The sequence below is a fragment of the Leucoraja erinacea genome, chromosome 33, assembly GCF_028641065.1.
Source record: "Leucoraja erinacea ecotype New England chromosome 33, Leri_hhj_1, whole genome shotgun sequence".
In the NCBI taxonomy this organism is placed as follows: Eukaryota; Metazoa; Chordata; class Chondrichthyes; order Rajiformes; family Rajidae; genus Leucoraja; species Leucoraja erinaceus.
In genome coordinates this window covers 8,706,409-8,725,312 of record NC_073409.1, presented here as the reverse complement: position 1 = coordinate 8,725,312, position 18,904 = coordinate 8,706,409, and the positions used below count along the sequence as shown (strand labels likewise).

Sequence of the window (18,904 nt, the reverse complement as noted above, 5' to 3'; positions counted from 1 at the left end):
CCCCCCTTTACTACCTTCACCTTGTGCCAGACTTGTCATGCAATGGCTGGTCCCGAATCAACATGGTTAGTGTCAATGCTCGGGGTTACCATATAACCAGCACCAAGTTCCCTCACTACCCCCAATTCTAAGTCTTTTGAAAATATAAAATGTTGTTCAAGCTTTAACTTTGATCATGCAAGCTTCAGTACTTTCAATGTGATGTACTCCTTGTTGAACTGTGAATTAATAACAAAGGTCACCGGTCTGATCATACTGTCGATAAGTAAGTGATTGATCATGTCTTCACATGCACAATGTGCAACAAGAAGATGACACAGATGTTCAGGTGAAGCGGGAAAGGAAGAGTCTAATTTCCTAAGCGGGCATGTGTTTCAGTGTTTTTTATGCATGCACAAAATGGGGCCAATCTCCAGCAAATGGAAATTTCAAACACTTATTTCAAACACTTTTATTGGAAGCCTTTGAAATTTTAAACTTAATGTCGTAATCCATTGGTTGCTTGACTGATATTTTTATTTAAAAGATTCATTATAAGAAAAATATTCTGGCAAATTGATTTGTACCAAGATGATTCAAGCCCAACAGAAAGACTTGATTGGCAATTTTCTATCTGCTCTGTTATCAATTATTTCCATTAACTTGTAGAAGTATTAAATCAAAGTATTGACTACTTTTTTTCCAAATTTTCATTTCCTTCACTTCATTATGTTGAGTTATGAAGGTCGTATGAATATCTATAATCTTGAATACGTCATACTTGTTTCTTCAGATCCTAGCTAAAGATGGGAATTCTGAGCCATGTCCACAGGCTACTATTGTGAATGTGATTTGTACAATGAGACTTTTTAATATATAGTTATAATATCCCATTTGAGGCACACCCCTCAAATTGCCACATGCTTAAGCCAAGGCCTCCTGTTATCAATAGTATCTTGTAGCTTTAGATCTTGTTACAGCTTTGTTTATTCCAACATTTCTATTGATGTTTTTTTTTAAATTGCGCATAATTTATGAAATGCGGAGCTGCTATTTTGAATTTTGCTTGTTTCAATATATTGGAAGCAATCTCAGAATAAAGTTTCTAATTCAGAAATGAATTTAGTGTTCCAGGATAAATAACAAAAACAAGAACAACGATGTGTAATCAATTTATACAAATAAAACCTTGCTGTTTATGGGTATAAAAACTTGGCTGAATAAGGGTATCAATCTGCTCGACATTTCCATTGTAGAAAATATAACCATACAAAGTTGTACAGTTTAATAGTAAATGCAAGTCAAAGGAAGCAAAATATAGCCACCTCTTGCATATGACTTGTCAAAATATGAACAAAATCATAATTTCTCAAGACTAATAATTTTTACCACTAATTCCTTCCCTCTTGTGTTTGTCTTTCATTTCTGCTCTTTTAAATGCAATCACGCGTTCCTTCTTCCTCCCCCCCCACTGCACCCTCCCCACTTTCATGTTCTTTTCATCACTTATAGAAATGGAAAAGTGTTTCTTTTTGACCAGCTATATATCCTTTCATGAACCCATTATTTATATTGTTGACACATCAGATACAGGTAAAATACAGAATTGTTATAGGAACGTTTTAAAACTCTATAAGACTGAAAATACTTATTCTAGGGTGATATATTTTGACAGACCTGCCATATAGATAGCTTTGATTTAAATAAATTGTACAAGAGAAGTTACTGAATAAAGTGCTTAAAGCCAATTGGATAAATGGTCCTTACGGATAAGAATTATCATGTGCTGCATAATATTTATACTGAAATGGATATGACTCCTTTTTAATACTCGTGAATTAAGAAAATAAATAGATCACGTGGTCCTTCAGGCATGCATTGTCATTCATTTGATTTTAATCTAACCTCAACCCCACGTTCCCACCAACCCTGGGAACGTTTCAGCCACTTACTTAACAAGAACTTTCTTTTATTCGCCTTAAAAAAAATCAGACAGCTTCCACCACTCTTTCAAGATTGATTAATTCTCAGCATGAAAAAACATACCGTATCTGTCTTGGCTGGATGACTTCCTACTTTTAAGTGGAGACTCCCTTGTCTTAGATTTCCCCCCAAATAAACCTATTATTTACATCACCTCTCTCTTCTCAGGTCTGACAGCATAACCTGTCCTTCATTAGAATAATTGTCCTTAGGTGTTCAAGTTACTGTAAGTGTAACAATTTTCAATTGTTACACTTACGGTAACTTGAACACCTAAGGACAATTACGGTAACTTGAATACTTAAGGACAAGGAAAATTGTTACATTACTTAGGAAAATGTTCTTGTTTTCACATTTTCTCTTTCTTGATATTTGTAAACCGCATCAAAAGAGGTTTGGTTTGGTGATACTGCATGGAAACAAGCCCACCGAGTCCATGCCAGCGATCCCTGTACACCAAGACTATCTATCCTTCACACTAGGGACAATTTAGATTTTTTTTTTAACCAAAGCCAATTAACCTATAGATGTATGTCATTTGGAATGTGGGCAGAAACCGGCGCACCTGGAGAAAACCCACACGGTCACGGGGAGGGAAGGACAAGCTCCTTCTACGGATGGAGTTAGTATGTTCTCCCTGTCACTGCGTGGTATTGCTTATTTGTATTGTGGCTAATATCTACATAAACTTTTTATACCAATGGATCCAGTTTTTAAAATGTTTTGTATCAATATTTTGGTTGTTTTGCACTTTTTCTTCTTGTTTTGGTAGTGCAATGATTAAGATATTGGATGAACATCCAGAGGCTGAGGTTTCTGTTCCAGATGCTGAGGAATTTAAACTCAAGTTTAGTGAAATTTGGAATTCATAAAGGATTAGCTTTGTCATATACAAAAATATACATAAATAACATTGGTTTCATTAAACTTCAGACATGCCCAGTCTGGTCTGTATGTGATAGCCCACAGCAATATGCTTGACTCCAACCCTTGTATCATTTGGACTTGACACTGCAAAGTGTGTATTTCTACTCTGGGTAAAGCTGATTTCTTGATTTACAAAGTTTTAATTTTGTAATGTGTGTAATGTTCTGACCTGTGCTTGGGGAGGGAAGTTTATCAAAATTAATTAACATGGAAGTAAAAGCCTGCGCTTACAAAAACGTACAGAACTTTTATAGTAGAGAATTTTGCAGCCTGCTTAACAATTTAAAATTGCCACCGTGGCTCATTTCAACTTGCCTTTGTTTCAGAAAGGGGTGCCACGCAAGTGACATGGCCATTAATCAGATAGGAAAGAAAAATGTTAGGTTAAAGAAGAAATATGTTCTAAACTCATTTTGTAGATGTGATAAGGCCCTCCAAAATCTCAGAGTATGTTGAATAAAACCTTGATAGGCTGCTGAATTTCTTATAAAACAAAATTTTAATGTGTTGTATTGTGGTCCTTGCAAAATGAATGGCAAGTTTGATATGTATGAATTTAATTTAAATTTAATGTTATTAACATAATTGAACAATTAACTGGTTTAGAAAATTGCTAGTAGATTTCACACTCGGCTAATAAAGCAGAATACTGATTGGTTTCACATCTCAGCCAAATGTTGACTTTTCTAGCAGTTGCATTTCCCAAATTCTCGAGTGATGTTCTTAATCCTCACACCATTCTGAATTTGAGTTGAAAATACAACCATTAGACAAAATTCGTAAAACAAGTTTGCAATGTGGAGGTCGGTTTAGAAAAAGCTCTGTCATGCTCCTATGATTTCTGTGTAATAAAAAGGAACTGCAGATGCTGGTTTATACCAAAAGGCAGACACAAAATGCTGGAGTCACTCATCAGGTTAGGCAGCATCTCTGGAGAAAATTGATAGGTGACATTTCAGATCGGGACCCTTCTTCAAATGGTTTCTTTTGCTACTTTTAATCCTTACCCATTTATACTTGTTCAAATATTTTACTCGAAAATAGCATTAATTCAAGCAGAATGAACACATGCATTGCTGTCAGTGACTTGCTTTTGACCTTTTTAAAACTCCTTAAAGTGGTTGGTTAAGCACGTTCAAAATTTTCCCTATTCTACTCATAGTCTTAAAATTATCTGCTGTGTTTCACCACCACCTACCCAACATGTCATCCAGTCATGGATATTTTTGTGTTCTAACTTGTTTTAGTACATGCTTTCACCCCATCTAAATGAGAATAGCAATGTGCTATTTGGTCTCTGGCCCATTTGCCTTCGCACTGCGCTAGTCAAGCAATTATTTGCTTTTTGATTCTAGAAAATGTAGACAAGTATTGGAATTCACACTACAAATGTGTTTTTCCAGTATTTTCTGATTGTGTGTATTTGCAATCCCCACAATGACTGAGCGCGTTCTGACAGTGGGGGCACACTGAAGAACTACACGTAAGTCACAACAACAGCCGCACTACCGGTGAGGAAGGGCTGGCTGGTGCAGACCAGCTGCATCGATACCCAGTTTTAAAGTGAAACTTTGCAATGTGCTTGAGTGACATAGCCAACTGAATCAGCCTGAGGAAGGGTCCCGGTGTCACCTATCCGTGTTCTCCAGCGATCCTAACACTGCATCGTTAATTCTTTCACGACAGAGGGACGCGATCAGAAAGAGCGTTCACCACTCGCATTGCATTTGTGGCTGCTATGAGAATATCAACTGAGCACTCAATTTTGTCTGGATTATAGGGGTGAGCGAGCCATCAGTTGCCAGATTATCCGTGTTCAACCTTGCAGAAGTGAATGATGTCACTGGCTATCTTATTCTAGAGCTGAATTACTACACATGCTATTAGTATGCAACAGTGCCCTCCATAATGTTTGGGACATGTATTTACTTGCCTCTGTACTCCACAATTTAAGGAAAAAGGATAGAAAAAATCACATGTGGTTAAAGTGCACATTGTCAGATTTTATTAAAGGCCATTTTTATACATTTTGGTTTCACCATGTAGAAATTACAGCTGTGTTTATACATAGTCCCCCCCATTTCAGGGCACCATACCTGCAAAGCCAGGACACATGGCTTCACAGGTATTTGTAATTGCTCAGGTGTGTTTAATTGCCTCCTTAATCTAGTTATAAGAGATCTCTCAGCACCGAGTCTTTCATCCAGTCTTCCCAGCACCTTTGGAAACTTTTATTGCTGTTTATCAACATGAGGACCAAAATTGTGCCAATGAAAGTCAAAGAAGCCATTATGAGACTGAGAAACACAAATAAAACTGTTAGAGGCATCAGCCAAACAGGCTTACCAAAATCAACATTATTGGAAAGAAAGAGAGCACTGGTGAGCTTACTAATCACAAAGGGACTGGCAGGCCATGGAAGTCCGCCACAGCTGATAACAGAATTAATTTCTCTATATTAAAGAAAAAAACACCTGTGCGACAGATCAGAAACACTCTTCAGGAGTCAGGTGTGGATTTGTCAAAGGTCACTAACCACAGAAGACTTCATGAACAGAAATACAGAGGCTACACTGCAAGATGCAAACCACTGGTTAGCTGCAAAAATAGGACTGCTGGGTTACAATTTGCCAAGAAGTACTTAAAAGAGTAACCACAGTTCTGGAAAAAGGTCTTGTGGACAGATGAGATGAAGATTAACTTGTATCAGAGTGATGGCAAGAGCAAATTATGGAGGAGGGAAGGAACTGCCCAAGATCCAAAGCATACCACCTCATCTGTGAAACATGGTGGTAGGGGTGTTATGGCCTGGGCACGTATGGCTGCTGGGCATGTATGGCTCACTTATCTTCATTGATGATACAACTGCTGATGGTAGTAGCATAATTAATTCTGAAATGTTTACACCAGTGTTTCTCAACCTTTTTACCCTTGCGGAACCCTTGAAACAACTGTCATGTTTCGGGGAACCCCTACATGAAAATTATTATATATCTTAATCTCTTTCTCTTTCATAAACTTAAAGTTCAAGAGGCAAACATAATATATTTTAAAATAACTGAAACCAAACTGCTTGTTCAAAACTGAAGCAAATAAAGGCAAACAGAACTAACTGGGGGAGGTGGGAAGAGAGAGAGTAAAAACATCACACAAACTTTTCATGAATTGACAAAACATAGATAAATAAACTTTTGATAAAACTAAAAAAATAAACATAAACATAATTTTTTCAAATTCATATAACATCCCTAAATGATGGGTAAAAATGACTAAATAACATGGGTGAATGAAGGACTGTATCTGTACGCCAGCGAGCACAGACGGGACATATGGAGACCGTGCGTTTGTACTCAAGTGAGTCACTTGATGATACACAAATCTGTCAAGTACAGCTCCTGTCCACTGACCACTAAAGGACGTTTCGCACTGGTGCCGTAGAGACGTCGCTAAATATAAGGTGTATAGATGTTGCTAAATACGCAAGAATATTCCAAGAATATGCCATATGTGTATAATAAAATTACGAATATGAAATTAAACACAAAAATGACTCAAAAATGTATTTAAATATGATTATCACTATTTCTCTTGGAACCCCTAGCAACCTCTAGTGAATGCTAGCGTTCCGGGGAACCCCAGTTGAGAACCGCTGGTATAGACACATCCTATCTGCTCAAGTTCACACAAATGCCGCAAAACTCATTGGCCGGCGGTTCATTCTACAGCAAGACAATGATCCCAAACAGGTTACACAAAAAAGCTGGAGAAACTCAGCGGGTGCAGCAGCATCTATGGAGCGAAGGAAATAGGCAACGTTTCGGGCCGAAACCCTTCTTCAGGATCCCAAACATACTGCTAAAGCAACAAAGGAGTTTTTCAAAGCTAAAAAATGGTCAATTCTTGAGGGGCTAAGTTAATGACCTGATCTGAACCCAATTGAGTATGTCTTTTATATGCTGAAGAGAAAGCCCCCAAAACAAGCATAAGCTAAAGATGGCTGCAATACAGGCCTGGCAGAGCATCACCAGAGAAGACACCCAGCATCTGGCGATGTCCATGAATTGCAGACTTCAAGCAGTCCTTGCATGTAAAGGATATGCAACAAAATACTAAACATGACTACTTTCATTTACATGACATTGCTGTGTCTCAAACATTATGGTGCCCTGAAATGGGGGGACTATGTATAAACACTGTTGTCATTTCTACATGGTGAAACCAAAATGTATAAAAATGGCCTTTACTAAAATCTGACAATGTGCACTTTTACCATGTGATTTTTTTCTATTACAAATTTCAAATTGTGGAGTACAGAGGTAAATCCCACCTTGGCAGATGTGGAATTTAATTTCTGGTAATTAAAGTATAAACAAGTTTCTGTAATGGTTTACAGAAAAACTACTGGAAGAAACCAATGGGTCAAACAGCATCAGTTGGCGGAATGGAATTGATCTGCTGCAGAATGGCGACCCGAAACATCGACAGTTCTCTTCCCCTCCAGCTGCTGCTCAACCCACTGACTTCCTCTCGCTGTTAGATTTTTTGTTCCATCTGCAGTTAGTTTCTTGTGTCTCTATAATGGTAATTATGAAATGCTTGTTTTGGGCTATCTGCGACCCCCTGACCCACTAAAGTAGTTGACACTTCACTGCCTCCTCAGCTGCCAAGGCAATTATAAAGGTGTGTGTTTTCGGTGTTGTCTGCATCCTGTGAGATCTAAATTTTTAATTGTTGAGCTTTATATTTGGCTATCAGTTCGTTTGGGAACAAATCCTTTGCTTTCCCATGTGATGTTAAAGTTATGCCACTGACTTATAAATGTTGGGTAGACTGCAGGTTGCCCAGAGGTATTGGTGCTTTCACGTTGGGGAAATGAGTATGAAATCAGCCAGTAGAACCATTTTATTGATCGGTACTTGGTCACTACTGTTGAATGGTGAAATGGTGCACAAGTAGAGGCTTGAGTTCTGTGAAATAAGCTTCTACGGCATTGTTTAAATTCAAAATTATTAGTTTCAGTGATACTGGGAAAATAAATATTGACCAGGATATCAGGATTACTCTTTTTAACAAGAGATTGTTTACTTTCGTATAACTAATAAGGTCTCAGACTGAAGAAGGGTTTCGGCCCAAAATGTTACCTATTTCCTTCGCTCCATAGATGCTGCTGCACCCGCTGGGTTTCTCCAGCATTTTTGTGTACCTTCGATTTTCCAGCATCTGCAGTTCCTTCTTGAAAACTATAAATATAAGTTGGCTGAACAGCTTGCAAGTGTACATTCACATATAGTTTACCACTATTTGCACAGCAGGTTAATGAAGAATGTTAGAACCTACAGATTTATTTGTGCGACTGGCTTTGTATTTATTTTGCTCTTTTTCTATTGTCTACTGTAGAAACCTCCATCAATTAGCTGGTGACAGTCCCAAATGGGGATTTCTTTTTGTGTTTAGTTTTGCATAGGGAGTCAGATATTGAGAACTGAAGGATACAGAAAAAACACTCCACAGCGTTATCTAGGTTTTAAAGATATAGCTCTTTCAAATTAGAATGATTTCCAATTTACTTAAATAAAAAAATAAAAATTCTACAATACAAGTTGAACCACATGAAAGGAGTGTGAGATGGGGAAGTCAGAATCACCAGTTGGCGAAGATGCTGGTGTCATTTTATTATGCTTCACAATTTAAAGATGAAGGAATCCAAATTGGTTTGTTTGAGATGGCTGCTGTGGAAAGAACCATTTGTTCTTTCTGGAGCAACAAGTTCAAAAGAAAAGCATGTCTGACAGGATGCCTTGCATTCCATTCAATGTTCTCTCATTGAGTCAGATTTTCAATTCTCTCTCATTTACAGTTGAGAATTTTTTTTCTTCTGCTCTCATAATTAAAACTGTATTAATTCATGTAGATTCTAACTTTACAGAAAATTCTAGAGCTTCCCAAAATTGTTCGTATATTGAGAAACAACTTGGTTTGAGTGCAGGATGCCTATTAGGAAACCAAATAGCCTACAGTACTTAAGAAGGAACTGCAGATGCTGGAAAATCGAAGGTAGACAAAAGTGCTGGAGAAACTCAGCGGGTGCAGCAGCATCTATGGAGCAAAGGAAATAGGCAACGTTTTCGGGCCGAAACCCTTCTTCACACTTTTGTCTACCTAGCCTACAGTCCTAATGAGTGCAGTCTGGGATTATGTATTTAGCAGTTTAGAAGATGGTCTCATGTGCAGGAGAGAGTCACAAAGCCCTTCCTAGAAGTTTACATTAAATCCAAATGCACATATTTCAAGCCACCGGGTGTTTTAGTTTTGAGACAGGCCCTTTGGATCACTGAGTTGGTGCTGACCAGTGATCACCCAATACAATACAATACAATTTATTTGTCATTTGAACTCCATTGAGTTTCAAACGAAATGTTGTTTCTGCAGTCATACACACAAGAAACAACCAAGACACAACACAATTTAGACAAACATCCATCACAGCGCATGTCCTCCTCGCTGTAATGGAAGGCAAAAACTTATCTCTCCCCTGCACTCCCCATCCCCCTCCCGATGTCAGAGTCAAAGCCCCCGGCAGGCGATGGTAATTGTCCCGCGGCCATTTTACGCCGCGCGGGGTGATGCAAGGCCGCACTCCGTGTCTTGTTGTTGGAGATCCCGGCGTGCACTAGCAAAGTCCCACAGCCATTCCAAGCCGCGCCGGGTGATGTAAGGCCCCACTGCAGGTACTCTTCAACCCCGCAACTCGGGCGGGTGAAGTCGCCGTTGCAGAAGCCCCAAAAAGCGGTCTCCCAGCAGGGACCCGCGGACTCCCGGTGTCACTGTCCACCAGACCTGCGGTAAGCCTCCGAATCTCCGGGGTCAGGTCGCAGCCGAGCACAAATACACCCATACGCAAATTCTATCCTGCACGCCAGGGGCAATTCACAGAAGCCAAATAACCTACAAACCTACACGTCTTTGGAATGTGGGAGGAAACCGTAGAAACCCATGCAGCCACAGGGAGCCATAAACAGACAACACCCGTAGTCAGACCGAACCCAGGTCTCTGGTGCTGTAAGGCATCAACTCTACCACTGCGCTGCCCTGTAATGTTATGGGAGGCAATACAATACAGTGCAAGATTTCAGATTTGTTGCGGAATATACATGGGTTGCATTGAAGCTTGTTCTTCACGTTAGTGTATAATCATGTGGTTAGCTGCAAGTTCCTTAAAATGATGTCCAAACTCTGTGCCATGTTCCAAGATCCCTTTTAGTTTAGCTGCTATGCACAACAAAGAGATTCTTTAATTTGACCTTCCATCTAATAGTGCAATCTTTCAGAGGCCCAAGGTTTTTGACCGCTCGGCACCTGTTGTATGTGATTTAATTCAGTCTTCTGTAAAAAAAAATGAAAATCACCAGGCAACAATACTATACTTATGGTTTTTCTTATCTGGCCATTGAAACCTTGGGTTATACTGGCTATTTTGTTGATCAAGTTACTTGCCATTATTTTCTGTTGGATCACATAAGGTGTTCCTTAAAAGTCATAATAAACCCGATAGTAATTTTAAAACGATATTACTCATTGAGTAGATAAAATATGTACTTGGCATAGCTGTAGTTAAGGAGAAATTAAATCATCAGAGCAAATGGAATAGAAGGACATTTAAAAAAGATCAGATGAAGTAAAGTTGGAGGAGGTTTATGATAAACTTCAGATGTCATTTTTAAATAAATCAGCATGTCAGTCATAATTCCTCATGCACCACTGAATCATAAGGTGGCATGGATTCAAGACCCTCTCCGGAAGTGGAAACGCAACACTTAGACAGACAGAGCAATTCAATGCTGAAGGAACATGGCACTTCTGGAGGTGACATCTTTTGGATGAGACATGAAACCAAAGCTCTGTCTCTTTCAAATACTAAATATTCTATGGCGTTGTTTCAGAAGTGCAAAGGGGATTACCCCTGGTGTCTGGCCAACACATACATACCAATCAATGTTAATAAAAAAATATTTTGTATCATGGCACGAAAGCATTGATATTTTTGGGTACAATTGGTTGCCTCTTTTCTACATTACACGAGAGATGGCTTTTTCATTAAAATGAACTTTGGAATGTCCTTAAATGTATTGTGAAAGTTGCTCTGTAACTGCAAGTTCCAACTTTAATATATAGAAATGTTTGCAGTTATTTTTTTTGGATGTAAGAAAGTTGTCGGTTTGACTTGCAATACGATACGATAGAAGTTTATTTATCCCAGGAGATAAATTGATCTGCCAACAGCCATAAAACACAAGATACATGAAACGTGAAATTAAAGTGATGAGTGGAAAGAATTGGGGGGGGGGATGTGCAAAGTTTTTGGGGGAGGCGGTCTACTGCATGTTAGTGGAACCAGTCTGTTGCCGAAAGTACTCCTCAGGTTGACCAGTATGTCATGGAGGGGGTGAGCTGTATTGTCCAAGATGCTCCGTAGTTTGAGGAGCATCCTCCCCTCCAAAACCACCTCCCATGAATCCAACTCCAACCCCAGGACGGAGCCAGCCTTCCTGATGAGCTTGTTAATCCTGTTCGTGTCAGCGGCCACACAACAGCGAAAAAGATGGTACTGGCCACCGCTGATTGGCAGAACATCTGCAGCATCTTACTGCAGACGTTCAAGGAGCGGACCGCTCTCAAAAATTACAGCCGGCTCTGTCCCTTCTTGTACAGGGACTCAGAGTTCCTGGACTAGTCCAGTTTACTGTCCAGGTACACTCCAAGGTATTTGAACTCCTTGGTAAACTGCACATCCACACCATTGATGGAGACAGGGTACAGGAGTGTTCCTTTCCTCCAAAAGTCCACCACTAACTCCTTAGTCTTGTCAGTTTTGAGCTGCAGGTCATTCAACCCACACCACACCTAAGTTGTTGACTATACCTCTGTATTCAGCTTTCCTCCCCTCATTGATGCAGCTTACAATTGCAGAGTCATCCGTAAAACTCTGCAGATGGCAGGAGACGGAGTTATATCTGAAGTCCGAGGTGTAGATGGTGAACAGGAAGAGGGAAAGTACCGTCCCCTATGGGGCCCCTGTTTTGCTCACTACTACATCCGAGACACAGTTCTGCAACCTGACATACATACTGTGGTCGTCCAGTCAGGTAGCTGGTGATCCAGGACACCAATGGAGCATCCACCCGCTTCTTCATCAATTTGCAGGCCGGATGGTGTTAAAAGCACTGGAGAAGTAAAATAACATGACTCTCAGTGCTTCCCGGCTTATCCAGGTGAGCATACTAATTGGTAAATGTAACACCATCTTCAAGTGTAAATGGATCTCGGACTGCCACTCATGCTCCAATTTACTGGAGAAAAGAACTATTTTGCAATTTATGATAGTTATCACATACTGATTCCATCTCTGTAAATTACACCTTCTCCATTGCTTCTACATTTTTGGTACTCAGCAGATAATCTTCCAATTGCAGAAGTATCCCATTTTGTAAGATCATGACTAATATTTTTTCTCCTTTTTTTCCCCCTCAGAACTGAGTTCAAGAATAAGATCACCTTGTCCCTTAATGGACTTCCAGATGTAACTCCTCTAAATCTGACATTCAGCCTGGATATGAAGACTGAGATAACATCTGATGCACCCAAAAGACAGGAGAGTTCCAAGGAGTCATTAATGAACCCTGAGCCAATCCTGGCAACGAAGAGTTTCAGGACAGACGTTGAAATGATTGCAAGTAAGGTTGTAAATGAGTTCTCTCACGTTTGTGATTCGGGAAAGTCGATCAAGGACATGAATGAGAACAGATTAGAACAGGAGAAAATGATTGTTGTCAGAAAAAAGCGCAAAAGCCAGCAGGCTGGTCCATCAGAAATTCAGAACTCTAATTTGAAAGATCACCCAGGTAACGTTGGTCTGAGGCCTCGTATGCAGTCGGAAGACCATGCAGATGATTCTTCTTTTAGTGAATGTGTTTCATCACCTTCTTCAAGTCTACATTTTGGAGATTCTGATACAGTGACTTCAGAAGAAGAGGAGGAGATTCCAGACAGACATTCCCAAGCGGTATTGAGTGGCACAAGTAGAACAGTTGATTCAAAAATGCACAAGTGGCCTAGGTCTGAACAGGAATCGATATCAGGGATGTTAATCAAGCGACCTTGTCTCCCACATAGCAGTCTGCGAAGGCCTCAACAGAGAAAAAAATTTAAGAAACCCAATATTTCTCAACGGACTCAAAAGCAAAAAGAACGGATTTTATTGCAGAGGAAGAAAAGGGAAGTTTTTGCTTGCAGGAAGTATGCCTTACTGTCAAGTTCTAGCAGTTCGGGCGATAATGACCTGAGCAGTGAATCCTCCTCCAGCTCTTCCACAGAAGGAGAAGAGGATTTATATATGTCGAGGAATGAAAGCCACCAAAATAATACAACAGTTGCCTCAGGTAAAACTTTGAGCCTTCAGAAATTGTAAAATAATGGGTATTAAGTTGCTTTTTCATTGTATCCTTCTAACTGTGCATCAATATATGTATTATTGGTATTTAAGCAATTATGGTAACTTGAATATTTCCCAATTGTTACTCCTTAGTTTTGGAATGTTGTCATATTGTGACACCATTAAATCCTGATTGATTTTGCATTTATACCATGGGCATAATTATAGTATGAAAAATTGATTAAAATGCAAATCCTGGGTCTGGCAGAAATTATACTATTGTAATACAAATAGATATTCAAATGATGAAACTTAGTTTAATTGCATTTGGCCCACAAAGAGGGCAAAGACTGCAGGCTTAGGAGCACCACCTCATTAAACATTTCCTTAAATTTACATGGACTTGGAAATAAATTGTTTGCCTTCATTGTTACTGGATTAAAATTTTGTAATTCCCTGATCAAAAGCATTGTGAAATTATCTTTATCAAAAGGCAGTAGTAATTCTCTGTTATCTTGCCACCATCCTATCATAGTCAGTACATGTTAACATTACCAGAAAGATGCTTAAACTACGATTGAAGTAGTCAATGAAGATATTAGGTATCTTTCAGATTATTACTATACAATTCAATTTTGTTCTGTGATGACGTGCATGGTTCAATTCATTTTCATGGAGACGTTACCTGCCACTTAACCTTAGTTACAGTGCCCTCCATCATGTTTGGGACAAAGACCCATCATTTATTTATTTGCCTCTGTATTCCAGAATTTGAAATTTGTAATAGCAAAAATCACACGTGTTTAAATGTGCACATTGTCAGATTTTATTAAAGGGTATTTTTATACATTTTGGTTTCATCATGTAGAAATTACAGCTGTTTTTATACATAGTCCCCCCCCCCCCCCCCCCCCCCATTTCAGGGCATCATAATGTTTGGGACACATGGCTTCACATGGTGTTTGTAATTGCTCTGGTGTATTTAAATGCCTCCTTAATGCAGGTATCAGAGAGCTCGCAGCACCGAGTTTTTCCTCTAGTCTTTCCATCACCTTTGGAAACTTTTATTGCTGTTTATCAACATGAGGACCAACGTTGTGCCAATGAAAGCCAAATAAGACTGAGAAACACAAATAAAACTGTTAGAGACATCAGGCAAACCTTAGGCTTACCAAAATCAACTGTTTTAAACATTATTAAGAAAGAGAGCACTGGTGAGCTTACTAATCGCAAAGGGACTGGCAGGCGAAGGAAGACTTCCACAGCTGATGACAGATCTCTATAATAAATAAAAATTCCCAAACACCTGTCCGTCAGATCAGAAATGCTCTTCAGGTGTAGATTTGTCACTGACCACTGGCTGCAGAAGATCTCATGAACAAAAATACAGAGACTACACTGCAAGATGCAAACCACTGGTTAGCCGCAAAATTAGGATGGCCGGGTTACAGTTTGCCAAGAAGTACTTAAAAGGGCAACCACAGTTCAGGAAAAAGGGTCTTGTGGACAGATGAGATGAAGATTAACATATATTAGATTGATGGCAAGAGCAAAGTATGGAGGAGATAAGGAACTACCCAAGATCCAAAGCATACCACCTCATCTGTGTAACAGATAGGGGTGTTATTGCCTGGGCATGTATGGCTGCTGAAGGTACTGGCTCACTTACCTTCATTGTTGATACAACTGCTGAAGGTAGTAGCATAATGAATTCTGATGTACATAGACACATCCCATCTGCTCAAGTTCAAACAAATGCCTCAAAACTCATTGGCCGGTGGTTCATTTTACAGCAAGACAATGATCCAAAACATACTGCTAAAGCAACAAATGAGTTTTTCAAAGTTTAAAAAATAGTAAATTCTTGAGTGACCAAGTCAATCATCCATTCCAAACCCATTTGAGCATGCTTTTTATATGCTGAAGAGAAAACTGAAGGGGACTACCCCCCAAAATGAGCATAAGGTAAAGATAGCTGCAATATAGGCCTGGTTGAGCATCACCAGAGAAGACACCCAGCAACTGGTGATGTCCATGAATGGCAGACTTCAAGCAGTCATTGCATGCAAAGGATATGCAACAAAATACTAAACATGACTACTTTCATTTACATGACATTGCTGTATCCCAAACATTATGGTGCCCTGAAATGGGGAGACTATGTATATACACTGCTATAATTTCTACATGGTGAAACCAAAATGTATAAGAATAGCCTTTATTAAAATCTGGCAATGTGCACTTTAACCACATGTGATTTTTTTTTTCTATTACAAATCTTAAATTGTGGAGTACAACGAGGCAAACAAATAAATGATGGGTCTTTGTCCCAAACATTATGGAGGGCACGGTACATGTACATTAATGTGTGTTTCAGAGAATGTTCAGAATAAGTTGTTGCATACAGTAATGTACCCGTCAGAAACAAATTGGCATTGTTGAAATGCCCTTTCATCTATAAATAATTATTAATAAATATAATGTGTGCTTCCTCGGGTTGTTGTTTTTGATGCAAATGCAAAAGGAATGGGAGTATTATAAAGAATAGCCAATGCAAAATAGTGATCAAGGGTCTAAATATGTAGGCTAGTTCCAGACCTTGACCTAAATCTGCACAATTCATTTTTCTCCTTCAACTAATTCCCCATTTAACTGCCTCTTGCACACAACACATTTGTCAATATGTCAACCGTATAATGATGGTGCATGCAGATTTTTCCATATTTGTTTCTTAACATCAACTTGTTCAGGGAATTGCATTTGCCCACCATCATTATGGTTGATATTAAGCAACAGCGTGCACATTAAGATCAGATCTGATTCTGTTTGTTTCTGTGCCGCACCAAACACTGGAGTTGTTAATTGTGCACAGTGTACATTTATATCAAGTTTTCATTAGTGATTTGTCATGGTTAAAAATATTTTCCAATGTTAAATAAAAAATGAAAGAAAATAATTACCCTGCTCAATCCATTTTATTATTATTCATGGACAGCAAATAGACAATAGGTGCAGGAGTAGACCATTTGTCCCTTCGAGCCAGCACTGTCATTCAACGTGATCATGGCTGATCATCCCCAATCAGTACCCCCCCCGTTCCTGCCTTCTCCCCATATCCCCTGACTCTGCTATCTTTAACAGCCCTATCTGGCTCTCTCTTGAATGTATCCAGAGAACCGGCCTCCACCGCCCTCTGGGGCAGAGGATTCCACACTTGCAACTCTCTGTGTGAAAAAGTGTTTCCTCGTCTCTGTTCTAAATGGCTTACCTCTTATTCTTAAACTGTGGCCCCTGGTTCTGGACTCCCCCAACATCGGGAACATGTTTCCTGCCTGTCTAAACCCTTAATAATCTTATATGTTTCAATAAGATCCCCTCCCATCTTTCTAAATTCCAGAGTATACAAGCCCAGCTGCTCCATTCTCTCAGCATATGACAGTCTCGCCATCCTGGGAATTAACCTATGCTGCACCTCCTCAAACTTCACTGCCTGCTGCACCTGCATGCTTACTTTCATTGATTGATGAACAAGTACCCCCAGATCCCGTTGTACTTCCCTTTTCCCAACTTGACACCATTTAGATAATAATCCTGTTTTTTGCTACCAAAGTGGATAACCTCACATGTATCCACATTAAACTGCATCTGCCCACTCACCCAACCTGTCCAAGTCACTCTGCATTCTCATAGCATCCTCCTCACAGTTCAGACTGCAACCCAGCTTTGTGTCATCTGCAAATTTGCTAACGTTACTTTGAATCCCTTCATCTAAATCATTGATGTTTTTAGGTGACAATCAACACTTCCCTAAAATAGATTGGCCATTGTATATACCTTGAAACACATAAAGTTGCTGTCAATAAATGGGTCCTTTGGTCCATTATGTCCATACTGACCTTACTAAACCCATTAACCTATCCTCACTAAAACTATTTACCAGATCTTTGTCCTTGATTAATTGGGCTCTATCCTCTTCAGCCAGTCCCCCTTCCATGTTTTCCAGAAATGCTGCCTGACTTGCTGAATTACTCCAGCACTTTGTGTCCTTCCATATGGGACCATGTCAAAAGCTTCTTTGTCACATCAATTACCCGTATCAATATGTTTTGATACCTCTTTGGAAAAATTTAGTTAAATTGGTCAGACAGAATCTGTGTCCCTTTATTTTAAATTTGCTCATATTTATGCTCTTATCTCCTGCTGACTGTTTGGAGACCTGGTGTAACCACCCAGTAAAGTGATTTTTCTTTGAAGAAACACTAGGATATCTCCTACTACAGTAATTGAACATCAGTGACCAAACCGCATCCAATCTAACATCCCTCCTTGATTTGATCTCATGTTCTTTGGAATGGTCTCCAAAAATTCGTATGCAATCTCTTTCTGGCTCTATCTTAACTGTTTTGTTTCATTTGAAGAAACACTAGGATATTCTCCCTAATTATACAGTAATTGATCACAAATCAGAATTGCATGTGACCAAACCTTTTCCATCCCCTCACACTTGAGTTACCAGTCCATCCCTCCTTTATTCGTTGTCTCTGATATCCAATTCTCATGTGCCTTTGAATTTACTAAGTTATGGTCATTGTCTCCAAAATGCTTTCCTCTGCAACTACTTTCACAGCTAAGATTAGTTTCAGTACTACTGCTGCTCTGAAAATGAACTCTAAATTAATCTGCCTGATCCAAGTCCTGACTCCTTACAGTACAGTAGATCCAATTAGGCCTTCACTCTTCATATCCTGTCCATGTGCTGTAGATCCTTACATGACACTATTGCCTCCATTACACTGACTTGCTTGGGCTGCTTCTGTTATTTGACTGCACTTATTTTACCCACTTGTCTCTTCCCCCGCACACTTCCCCCCCCCCTTTCCTGCCAACTTAGCTTGAACCTTTCCAGACCGTTCTGGCAAACATCCTCACAAGAATGTATGACCTTTTCTAGTTCAGGTGCAACCTCTCCATCTTGAACGGGTTCCCCCTTCCCCAGAAACTGTCCCAGTGACCCAGAACTGTGGCCGCAGACATTCCCCCCACTATTCTTCTCTTCTTCCTCCCCTGTTGTACAGTTAAGCCATCACAATGTTGTGATCATGAATCATCCGGTTGCATTTCTGTAGATGCATTCAGGGAGCACACGCACGCATGTGCGTGCATGCACGCACGAATAGCTCATGATGGGCCAAATGGCTTGTGTCCATACTATATGACTTTGAATTCCCACATGCTGCTAGCCGTAAGACATAATGGACTGAAATTACCTTCCATATTTTTAATTTAGAAAGCATCCCATTAAAATGTAATCCAATCTGTTCCCACACTTTGTATGAACTTTAAAAAAAAAAAGTTAAATGATTCACAAACCACATACAAACTGGAGCAAATGTTGCTTGGTTGAATCAGAGGCATGTGTTGAAAAGATTCTACACACCTTTGCTCACCAATGCTCAAACCCACCGCTCTCACTCATCACAATCTCCATTCCATTCTCAGACCACTGTACTCAGATATGTTCATCTCAAGCACACTGACGATAAGAAGCAATACTACAGAAAAAAAGCAGTCTAGTAATAGCTCATT

At 39.5% G+C, this 18,904-nt stretch overlaps 1 protein-coding gene across 2 annotated transcripts in view; it reads left to right on the top strand.

Moving 5' to 3' along the window:
- The window catches only part of rnf111 (ring finger protein 111), a 64,565-nt gene that overhangs the window by 5,468 nt on the left and 40,193 nt on the right, over positions 1-18,904 (top strand). For both annotated transcript variants that reach the window (XM_055661210.1, XM_055661209.1), the window contains exon 2: positions 12,418-13,325. In XM_055661210.1, coding sequence (XP_055517185.1) covers positions 12,500-13,325 — 826 coding nt within the window. In that variant the 5' untranslated portion in view covers positions 12,418-12,499. The remainder of the gene's footprint in view (positions 1-12,417; positions 13,326-18,904) is intronic.